We start from the raw sequence: 11,088 nt of genomic DNA, 5'->3' as shown, positions 1-11,088 counted from the left end.
CCATATTGGCCAGGCTGGTCTCAAACTCCTGACCTTGTGATCTGCCCACCTCGGCCTCCCAAAGTGCTGGGATTATAGGCATGAGCCACCACGCCCAGCTGGTGAAAGAAACTTCTAAGTGGCAAAGCATTCAAGAGGAAGCAGAGCACAAAAGTTTGAAAAATTTACAGCCTGATGATGCAGTAGAAAAGAAAAACCCATTTTCTGGGGAGAAATTCAAGCTGGCTGCAGAAATTTGCAGAAGTAACTAGAAGTCAAATGCTAATCACCAAGCCAACAAAGAAAATGTCTCCACAGCATGTCAGAGACCTTCATGGCAACCCCTCCCATCACAGGTCCAGATGCCTAGAAGGAAAAAATGGTTTCCTGGGCCAGGTCCAGGCCTCATTGCTGTATGAAGCCTAGGGGCTTGGTGCCCTGTGTCCCAGCCCCTCCAGCCATGGCTAAAAAGGGCCAATGCACAACCCAGGCTGCTGCTTCAGAGGGTACAAGCCCCAAGCCTTGGTGGTTTACATGTGGTGTTGAGCCTGCGGGTGCTCAGAAGTTAAGAATAGAGGTTTGGAAACCTTCACCTAGATTTCTGAGGATGTTGGAAACAACGGGATGTCCAGGCAGAGGTGTGCCCCCATTGAGAACCTCTGCTAGGGCAGTGCAGAAGGAAAATACAGGGTTAGAGCTCCAGGGCAGAGTTCCCACTGGGGCACTGCCTAGTAGAGCTGTGAGAAGAGGGCGACTGTGCTCCAGACCCCAGAATGGTGCCAATGTAAAAGGGGCCAACGTACAACTCAGGCTGCTGCTTCAGAGGGTACAAGCCCCAAGCCTTGGTGGTGTACATGTGGTGTTGAGTCTGCGGGTGCTCAGAAGTTAAGAATGGAGGTTTGGGAACCTCCACCTAGATTTCTGAGGGTGTATGGAAACGCCTGGATGTCCAGGCAGAGGTGTATCGCAGGGGTGGAACCCTCATTGAGAACCTCTGCTAGGGCAGTGCAGAAGGGAAATGCGGGGTTAGAGCCCCGGTGCAGAGTTCCCACTGGGGCACTGCCTAGTAAAGCTATGAGATGAGGGCCACTGTCCTCCAGACCTCAGAATGGTACATCCACTGACAGCTTGCAGCCTGCTCTGGAAAACCCACAGACCCTCAGTGCCAGCCTGTGAAAGCAGCCAGGATGAGGGACTGTACCCTCCAAAGCCACAGAGGCAGAGCTGCCCAAGGTCGTAGGAGTCTACCTCTTACATCAGCGTGCCCTGGATGAGAGACATGGAGTCAAAGATCATTTTGGAGCTTTAAGATTTGACTGCCTTGCTGGATTTCAGACTCGCATGGGGCCTGTAGCCCCTTTGTTTTGGCCAATTTCTCCCATTTGAAACAGGTGTATTTACCCAATGCCTGTACCCCCATTGTATCTACGAAGTAACTAACTTGCTTTTGATTTTACAGGCCCATAGGTGAAAGGAACTTGCCTTTTCTCAGATGAGACTTTGGACTGTGGCCTTTTAAATTGATGCTGAAATGAATTAAGACTTTTGGGGACTGTTGGGAAGGCACGATTGGTTTTAAAATGTGAGGACATGTGCTCTGGAAGGGGCTGGGGGTGGAATAATATGGTTTGGCTGTGTCCCCAAATCTCATTATAACTCCCGTGATTCCCATGTGTTATGAGACGGACCCGGTGGGAGGTACCCAGTGGGAGGTAACTGAATCATGGGGGCTGTTCTCGTGATAGTAAATAAGTCTCGAGATCTGATGGTTTTTTTTGTTTTTGTTTTTGTTTTTATTTTTAAGATGGAGTCTCGCTCTGTTGCCGAGGCTGGAGTGCAGTGGCGCGATCTCAGCTCACTGCAACCTCTGTCACCTGGGTTCAAGCAATTCTCCTGCCTCAGCCTCCCAAGTAGCTGGGATTACAGGTGCCTGCCACCATGCCCAGCTAATTTGTGCATCTTTAGTAGAGATGGGGTTTCAACATGTTGGCCACTCTGGTCTCAAACTCCTGACCTCAGGCGATCTGCCCACCTCTGCCTTCCAAAGTGCTGGGATTACAGGCATGAGCCACTGCACCTGGCCTGATGGTTTTATAAATGGTAATTCCCCTGCACAAGCTCTCCTGCCTTCCACCATGTAGGATGTGCCTTTGTTTCCCCTTCGCCTTCTGCCATAATTGCAAGGCTTCCCCAGCAACGCAGAATTGTGAGTCCATTAAACCTCTTTCCTTAATAAATTACCCAGTCTTGGAAGGGGAGAGTGGAAGGAGCTTGTTTTCCAATGTTGCTCCTATACCACCCTGGACTGTTCCATGATCGGAGTGGAGGGGGAAACCCTGAGTTGTAGTAGTTGTTTTTTTCAGTCTGTTACGAGTAATCCAATACGACTCCTGATACAGAAAATGGAGAGCTGACAAGGAAAGGATGTGCCAGACAAACAGATGGCACAGGGTGGAGCCAAGCTCTCTCCTGCCTCATCAACTTGTCCTGCTCACTCTACCTCCATCAGCCTGCCTGTAACTGCTTCTCAAGCCTGAAATGCCCTTTCCTCCCTCTTCAGTCCACCGAAATCCTTCAGCCTTTAAGGCCCAACTCAAGTCCTACCTCCCGCGCATCATCTCCAGGCCACTGGGACCTCTTCCTATCAGGGCCATTACCTGGGCCTTCATCATGTGCTCTGCCCTCCCCATTTAGTGTAGCTTAATAGTGTGGCCTGCGTCGACACAGGCCCTATGTTCTCAATGCAATTCTAAGTTCCTAGCGTCAGGGATCCACCGACAGGGAGAAGCAGGGAAGGGCGCTCACTTCAAAGCACTGCCAGGCAGCCCCCAAGGTTCCCTGCAACCTTAGGTTCCCTGCAACATGGGCTTTTGCTTGGTTTACTGGGAAAGAAGCTCCCAGTCCCGTCTACAGGTTCCTTCACTGCACATCCATCTGTCCACCCACTTGCGATATATTCTCTTACAGCCAGCTCTGTGGCAGACACCCTGGTAATTGCTGGGGATCCAGAGACAAGCGACATAATCCTGCCCCTGCAAACCTCGCAGGACAGTGTGTACAAACAGGCCACAATCCTGGAGGCCATGGGGTCCTGGGATCTCACCTTTTCCTTACCAGCCACCTGAGTTTGTGCTAAGTACTCCCTTCTCCAAGCCTCAGTCTCCAAAGGAATCAACTATGGGTAAAGGGCTACAAGATCTCTTTCAGTTCTAACAAAAAACAGTTTTAAAACCTCTGTGTGTATGTGTTGCAGGGGTGGGGGGTGAGGGCAAGATGGAAGAAAGGGAACTAGTACTTATGGTGTGCCCATTATGTGCCAGGCATAAAGTCTACTTAAAACAACAATTTTAAGAGGTCAATGGCTTATCTCCATTCTACAATAGAAGAAAGAGCTAAGAGATGAACGTGCTTAAGAGCACACGGCTAAGCAGCAGCAGAGCTCATGAGTTCATCCGCAGGCACCGCCCCGTGCTTCCTATGTGCCAGCACTCAGCTAGGTGCTAGGGGCACAATACAGGCAAGGAGCAGCCCCTGCCCTCTGCATCTTGCCCCTCAACAAGCAGAACAACGCAGTAAAAAGGGAAGAAGAACAGGGAGGAAGTACACGATATCCTGGAAGCACAGAGATGGAGTCTCCTCCCCACGTAAAGCAGACAGGGCAGGCTTCTCTGAGGATGCAGTGGCCAAGTGGAAGCTGGAAGACCAGGAATAACCATTGTAAACTGAGAGGACAGGGGCAGAGTTGGGAGAAAAAGGAAGAAGTGCTTGAGCAGGAGGCAGCAAGTCAAAACCACGGACAGAAAAACTAACAAGAGCCACAGGCAGTTCCATCGATCAGAAGACAGGTTTGGGGCAGGATAAGAAGGCTAGAGAGGGAGGCAGGGGTCAGAAAACAGGGGGCCCCGTGAGCCCCTGGAAGGATGAGCTGCTTTGAACCTAGATCTGAAGGTTCTGCTCTTTTCTTTCTTTCTTTTTTTTTTTTTTTGACAGAGTCTCACTCTGTCACCCAGGCTGAAGTACAGTGGCACAATCTCGGCTCACTACAACCTCCGCCTCCCGGGTTCAAGCGATTCTCCTGCCTCAGCCTCCCGAGTAGTTGGGATTACAGGCGCCCACCACCACACCCAGCCAATTTTTGTATTTTTAATAGAGATGGGGTTTCACCATGTTGGCCAGGATGGTCTTGAACTCCTGACCTCGTGATCCGCCTGCCTCAGCCTCCCAAAGTGCTAGGATTACAGGCGTGAGTCACCACACCTAGCCGGTTCTGCTCTTTCCTTAATTCTCCGCTGGCTCAGGGGAATCGAACACAGTTCCCAGCCAAAGGTGCCCATCAGCTGTGGCTGGAGAGAACAGAAGCATTCCAGACCCTCTGGAATCAGGGTCTCCAGCTCATGTACACATGTTCTTTACAGTTCTACGGTCCACAGCAAGATCTACTTCTGGCTGAGACACATGAGATTGAAAGACGGAGCTGCATGGAGTCCGAGCTTGGTGGTTCCGGACCCAGGGAAGTGACACCCTGAGACATGTGGGGATAGATCCTAGGGGAGGCGCAGGATGTGCGACAGAGCCGGCTCTTCAGAGGAGGACTGCCTCACCTGGGTGTCCTGGAGCCACAGAGACTGCAGGCCGGCGGGCTGTAGCTTCTTACTGCTGCCCCCTGTCTTGACCACCTGCTGGCCCACAAAGGGGGAGATCAAATGGTGAAATTTCCTCACCGACGGCCCTTCTGGCATCCCTGTGGGCAGAAATGGGCAAAAGAGGCCACGGATTTAGCTCATTTATCTCTAGCATCTCTAACAAGTGCCAAGCAACCTCCACGCCGCCATTTTTGCTGCCAACTAACTTTAAGAGCAAATATGGCCAAAAAGGGAGTGTGGCTGCGAGGGGGTCAGATCATAGAGAAGACCAGCGGCGGCAGGGTGTGGCAAACTTAGCAGTAAAGGCAGCCCCTCTTACCCTTCTTCATGCAGCAAACACTTATTAAGCACCAACAGTGTGCTAGGCAGCACATCATGGGCACCATCCACTTTATTCCTGAGTGGCCACTGCCACACCAGGAGCTGGCCCTTGTTACTTTTCGCCTGGACTGTGAGCCTCTAACACCTCCTGACTTTCTCTGCGCCCCCTCCTCCCGCTCTCAAAAAAAACAGCCATTCTGACCCACTGCTGCTGCCTGATTTCCCACTTTTGAAGGGACTGGATACTGCCCTCCAGGACCACCGAGCACTCACATGGGGGAGGTGTGCACGGGACGACCAATATGCGGACAGAGCTCAGAATCATAAGTGAGACTCCCAGCCATGTAGTTAATTAAGCCCAGCTTAACTTCAGACAGTTATCTCTGATCACTGAGAAAAGCTGTGGTTCTGTTTTAATGACTATGCAGGGCTCCCAGGGCCACCTCTACTCTCCCTGCCCCAAATCATCCCCGTCCACTGAGAGCTGCCTACATAAGAGTCTGAGTGGTCTACAGCTGGGCTGCTAGGGCAGAGGAGACCCCCAGTCTCACCCAGGGCAGCTGCCTAACCACCTGTTCCTGCACCAGCCTCTATAAGTTATGATGAAAATCGAAAAGAACTAAGGAGATATCGGGCACATGGTAGCTATTATATTTCAGTGATCCTAAAAAACAGTTTAGAATACTTTTAAAATCTCAGAAAGGGGGATGACTCACAATCTGAGCATTCTCATAGTTTCGGCAGCAACACATTCAATAACGTGCATCTTACACTCGCTGGTGCCGATTCACTGAGAGGTTCTATTTCCCCTCATCAGGCTTTCGAGACACTCTACAGGGAATCCTCACACAACCTCCAGGCTGGAAGGAGACGTGCCAAACGCTGCTGCCCATAACCAGTTGGAAGCCTGATCCTCTCCTACGCGGAAGCTTCTGGAAAAGCCTTCATCTGAAATGCACCAAGTCCTTAAAAGCTCTGGACACGTGGGCATGTTTCCTGTAGGGATTTTTATGGAGATGGACAGGTGGGAAGCAAGCCGCCTCTGCAACAGCCTTGAAAGATGAAACGCGGGGCCGGAAGTGGTGGCTCACGGCTGTAATCCCAGCACTTTGGGAGGCCGAGGCGGGCGGATCACGAGGTCAGGAGATCGAGACCATCCCGGCTAAGACGGTGAAACCCCGTCTCTACTAAAAAAAATACAAAAAATTAGCCGGGCGTGGTAGCGGGCACCTGTAGTCCCAGCTACTTGGGAGGCTGAGGCAGGAGAATGGCGTGAACCTGGGAGGCGGAGCTTGCAGTGAGCCGAGATCGCTCCACTGCACTCCAGCCTGGGCGACAGAGCGAGACTCCGCATCAAAAAAAAAACAAACAAACAAACAAACCAGATGAGACGCGGAAGGGGCTTCGAAGAGTCTCTGCGGATGCCGCGCCCCATCCTCGGGCCCTCCCTGCCCGCGGGCTACCGAGGAGCTCGGGGCTGGCTCTGCGCCAGCCAGGGAAGGGGAGGGGTGTCTTCGCCGTTCTCTTCCGAGTGCCCGAGGGGGGTCTAAGACCACTGCTTTCCCAACTCTGACTCGGTGTGTGGGGAGAGGGGCGCAAACGCGGGCCTGAGGGTCACTGGGGTCCTCCAGACGTGGGCAGCACCTCCGCAGGCTGCCGAGACGGAGGAGGGCCCCGCGCCCGCCCTCCCTTCCTGTCCCCTCCCGACTACTCCGCGAGGCCGCAGATCTACTGGAGAGCGGACGGCTGCACTCACCGGCTCCGGGTGGGTGGCACCTCGGCCTGACCCAGCACCGCTGCGCAGCCCGCACAGCCGCTCCAGCTGGGGGCGGAGATTTCCCGGGGAAGCGGCCCACAAAGGCTACGTCCTCCTAGGGGACGCCCCTGTAGGTGGAGGCTGCGGGGCTCCTCCCCTAAGTGGGCGTGGACTCCGGCCTGGAGGCAGTGGCTGGGCTCGTAGCTACGCCCCGGCGTGCGCGCAGGCGCGGGGCTTATCCCCTGGAACAGGGGTCGAGGCTGCTCACTTGCGGGTGGGCGAGGGTTCTGTCCCGGGGGTCGCTGGAGGCGGAGCTGCGTTACAGGGTCGGAAGTGAAAGCCGCAGTGGAAGAAGGGTGCAGGCTGAGACTAACATTGAAGAGATGCTCTTTGGCGGAGGAGACAGTCTCGCTCTGTCGCCCAGGCTGGAGTGCAATGGCGCGATCTCGGCTCACTGCAACCTCGGCCTCCTGGGCTTAAGCGATTCTCCTGCGTCAGCCTCCCTAGTAGCTGGGCTTACTGGAGCCCGGCTAATTTTTATATTTTTAGTAGAGACTGGGTTTCACCATGTTGGCCAGGCTAGTCTTGAACTCCTAATCTCAGGTGATCCGCCCGCCTCGGCCTCCCAAAGTGCTGGGATTACAGGCGTGAGCCACCGCACCTGGCCCTTTTGGAACATTTCTTGTCTCAAGGAGACAGTTGTAGGGAAAAGTTAACCCTCTTATCCAATGGGTCGGAATGGGACAGCCTGGGTGTTCCCACAATGGCAAGCCTTTCGGTGGGTTCTGCTTTGCCTCCGAGCCTAATGAAGTATGGTGCAAGGGAAACAGGTGGTCAAGACTCTTGAAATGTTGAACGGGTGGGATTTTTTTTGCTTTCTATTATTTGGATATTATTACTTGAATTTTTACTATAAGCAAATTTTGCTTAAAATATTTGTGTATTCAATTTTTTATTTCAAAGAATAAAAGATAAAACAATAGGCTGCTTAAAGATACATGTTTTCTTGTCTTTAGTTCTCGAAGGAGAACTCCCCAGCGCTTTCCAGGAAGTTGGGAGGAAAGTTTGAGGAACTCCCCAGCAGGTGTTCAGGAAGTAGGCTGGGGTGAAGTCACCATGGACCGTAGCTGAGGGGGCCCTGGGGAAGGACTTGGTCAGCACAGGGAGACAAGCCCAGCCCACCACCGTCAGAGACGTGGTTGTGTCCTACTGATTGAGAGGGACGGTACAAGTGGCCTTCCCACAGTGGTCACCTACTGAACAGATTAGGGCAGGAGGTGAGGAGAGGGAGGCCCGGGGAGGCCTAGGGCATAAGGTTCTCATCTAGAAAGGCATCTGGAGGCAGAGGGGATGAGGTTGGAGGGTATGGGGTTTGCAGGAGGCATCCCTCGGAGAGCCTCTTGTCCCCCTCTTTCTATATCTGGCCTTTTCTGGAGAATAACGTCCCCACCCCTCCCAGGACGCCCCTGCTATAGATCAGGCTCACCACAATGGTAGCTTCTGGAACCCCTAGCTTCCCTTTCTGTAGACTGGCTGAACTGGGAGGGAAGCCATAGCCATAATTCTCACCTCACCTGGTGGAATGAATGCCTGGTGCCTAAAGGGGTTCTTCTGAGGCCAAGGGGCTATGCAATTGGAAATCAGATGGTTCACAGCTTGGCTGTGTCATTGATGATTATTGTTCATTGAGCCCATACTATGTGCAAAACACTGTTGTGAGCGCTTTGCATATATTGCTTCATTATTAGTTGTGGGGATACAAGCAAGTCACAGTATCTCTGACTTTATTCATTAAATGGGATATCTATTAAATGGTATTATAGAAATATTACAAAGCCACACTTCTCAAACTTCAATGTGCCTATGAATCCCCTGGGAACCTTGTTTAAATGCAGATTCTAAAGTCTATACCAGGGCCCAAGATGTTGCCTTTCCAGCAAGCTGCTGGGTAATGCTGATGCTGTTGATCTAGGGGCCACATATTTTTTTTTTTTTTTCTGTGACGGAGTTTCACTCTTATTGTCCAGGCTGGAATGCAATGGCGTGATCCCATCTCACTGCAACCTCTGCCTCCTGGGTTCAAGGGATTCTCCTGCCTCAGCCTCCCAGGTAGCTAGGATTATAGGTGCGTACAAGCATGCCCAGCTAATTTTTGTATTTTTAGTAGAGACGGGGTTTCTCCAGGTTGGCCAGGCTGGTCTCGAACTCCTGACCTCAGGTGATCCTCCCACAGTGTTGGGATTACAGGCTTGAGCCGCCGCGCCCGGCCCTAGGGGCTACATTTTGACAAGCAGCAAGAATTTAGAGCACAGCGATTGACAGTTGGTAGACACTCAACAAATTGAGTGAATGATTCAATTCATCCATGTTGAGTGAATGATTAAATGAGATATTAGCTAGGAAACACACACAAACTGTAAGTACATGCAAGTGCTGTGCAAGCATATGCAATCATCATTCTAAGGCAAAAAGGCTGAATAATCTGCCTGGAAAAGGCTAGCCTGGAAGAGTGACTCCACAGAGGAGTGGCTAGAAACCTGCCCCATACCAGGCTGCCTGGGTCCACAACCCACCACTCAGCTGGGAGAGCCTGGGCAAGTAACTCACCCTTTCTGTATCTCAGTTTCTTCATCTGCAAATAATGACTTCACTGATTTATTATTTATTTATTTATTTATTTATTGAGGTAGAGTCTCAGTCTGTCGCCCAGGCCGGAGTATAGTGGTGCGATCTCGGCTTACTGCAACCTCCGTCTCCCAGGTTCAAGTGATTCTCCTGCCTCTGCCTCCCGAGTAGCTGGGATTACAGGCACCCCCTACCACATGCTGCTAATTTTTGTATTTTTAGTAGAGATGGGGTTTCATCATGTTGGCCAGACTGGTCTCGAACTCCTGATCTCAGGTGATATGCCCCCTACTCAGGCGCCCAAAGTGCTGGGATTACAGACCTGAGCCACCACACCTGGCCCCTGTGGGATTTCTTGAAATGATTCACCTCCATCACTGCACTGGGTCTGGTCACTGCACTGGGTCTCCAGCACTGGATCTGGTGTATAGCAATCACTAAATGTTTTAGTAATTATTCTTTGTATTATTATTAGTAGTAGTAGCAGTATTTGTCTGCCTCCTGGAGTGGGGCAACCCCCAAGCCCACTGAAGTGGGCCTCAGCTCCGAAAGGATCGGCGCCCAGCTTTCTAAGAGGTGTGGAACCCATTGCTCCCCCTGCCTTTGTGTCCTTGTTTTTTTCCAACAGAGCTAGAGTTGTAATGCACATGAAAACAGATTAAAATACAGCCGCCCCAAATAATGCAAGGAAGGGAGTGAAAGAGAAAAAACACTAGGATCCTGTAAGGGACTGAACTGCTGCTGAGAGTTTGGGGATTCTGAAGCACACGGGGAGGATCCATATGGCTCTAGGAGCACCACGGGAGCAGGGGCTGAGCGAGATTCTGGAGGCTCTTCCAGTTGCCCCGCTTTTGGGGTATGTGGACGTGGACAGTAAGCCCTATTCCCCGATGTCTCTAGGTCTTTCTTTCATTACGTGTAAGTTGGGAGAATTTGGAACCAAGGATTCTCCTCAACTTCTAGAAAGACACTGAAAGACTTCCTCTTGGACTGCCTTCTAATCCCAGACTGGGCAGGGCTTCCCAGCTTGTAGATATCCACTGTTTAGGAGACGCAAGAGTTGGGTGTAAAAGCCCAGATTCTGGAGTGAAATAGATGTTGTTTGAACCCTGATTAGCACTTACTAGCTCTGTGACCTTCAACAAGCGACTTAAAATCCGTGGGCCACATCTTTTTTGTGTGCAAAACGTGAGTGGGGGGGATATGGAAGTGTTTCATGCGGCTGTCGAAAGCTACTAGCAGCGTTTGACATGCAGTCGCGTTCAATAAGCAGCAGGTGCTTTTTGCTGGCAGCATTTCGGGGCTGCTTACGGATTGAGGGCTGGAAAACTCAGGTTGCAGTGGAAGCTGAAAGGGAGAACACGTGCGCCCCCACATGGTAGGCGCATTAACTGCAAGGGCTTACCCTAGGTCGGTCCCATGGCCTTCCAGTGAGGGTGGGTGGTCAGTGAATGTTGCTCTTCCTCACACCAGCTCTGTGGATTTGGGCAAGTTCCCTTGACTGAGAGACAAAAGGGTTTGAACCAGATGGTCTCCAGACCCGACATGATTTGTAAATGAGTCAGGCACGGTATCTCAATCTGGGCTTCCTTTCCTTAGCAGAGTTCAGTTTTCTTTGTTCCATTCAGTCTCTCAGGCCAGCTGTTGGAAACTTAGGGGTGCTAACTTCCCACTCACTAGCAGTTTGTCTTCTGGAAGAAGTTTAGTTTCCAAGGCTACTTTGAGGAACAATGCTCTTTGGATGTATAATTCTGGAACCTTTTT

General features: G+C 51.6%; 1 protein-coding gene and 1 pseudogene across 4 annotated transcripts in view; both read right to left on the bottom strand.

Annotated features, from left to right (window-relative positions):
- The window catches only part of NEIL2 (nei endonuclease VIII-like 2 (E. coli)), an 18,809-nt gene extending 11,953 nt beyond the window's left edge, over nt 1-6,856 (bottom strand). The window contains exons 1-2 of one of the 4 annotated variants that reach the window (XM_011970749.1): nt 6,700-6,856; nt 4,581-4,720 (exon numbers count right to left, since the gene is read on the bottom strand). In XM_011970749.1, coding sequence (XP_011826139.1) covers nt 4,581-4,718 — 138 coding nt within the window. In that variant the 5' untranslated portion in view covers nt 4,719-4,720; nt 6,700-6,856. Of the gene's footprint in view, nt 1-4,575; nt 4,721-6,699 lie in introns of those variants that run through there. The other 3 variants (XM_011970750.1, XM_011970751.1, XM_011970752.1) reach the window with 3 other exon arrangements.
- LOC105532602 overlaps nt 6,490-11,088 on the bottom strand; it is an 8,481-nt pseudogene continuing 3,882 nt past the window's right edge.

This window comes from Mandrillus leucophaeus, unplaced genomic scaffold (genome assembly GCF_000951045.1).
Source record: "Mandrillus leucophaeus isolate KB7577 unplaced genomic scaffold, Mleu.le_1.0 Scaffold97, whole genome shotgun sequence".
NCBI classification, from domain to species: Eukaryota; Metazoa; Chordata; class Mammalia; order Primates; family Cercopithecidae; genus Mandrillus; species Mandrillus leucophaeus.
Note: the sequence above shows the minus strand (reverse complement) of the source record. Positions and strands in the feature narration are given on the sequence as shown.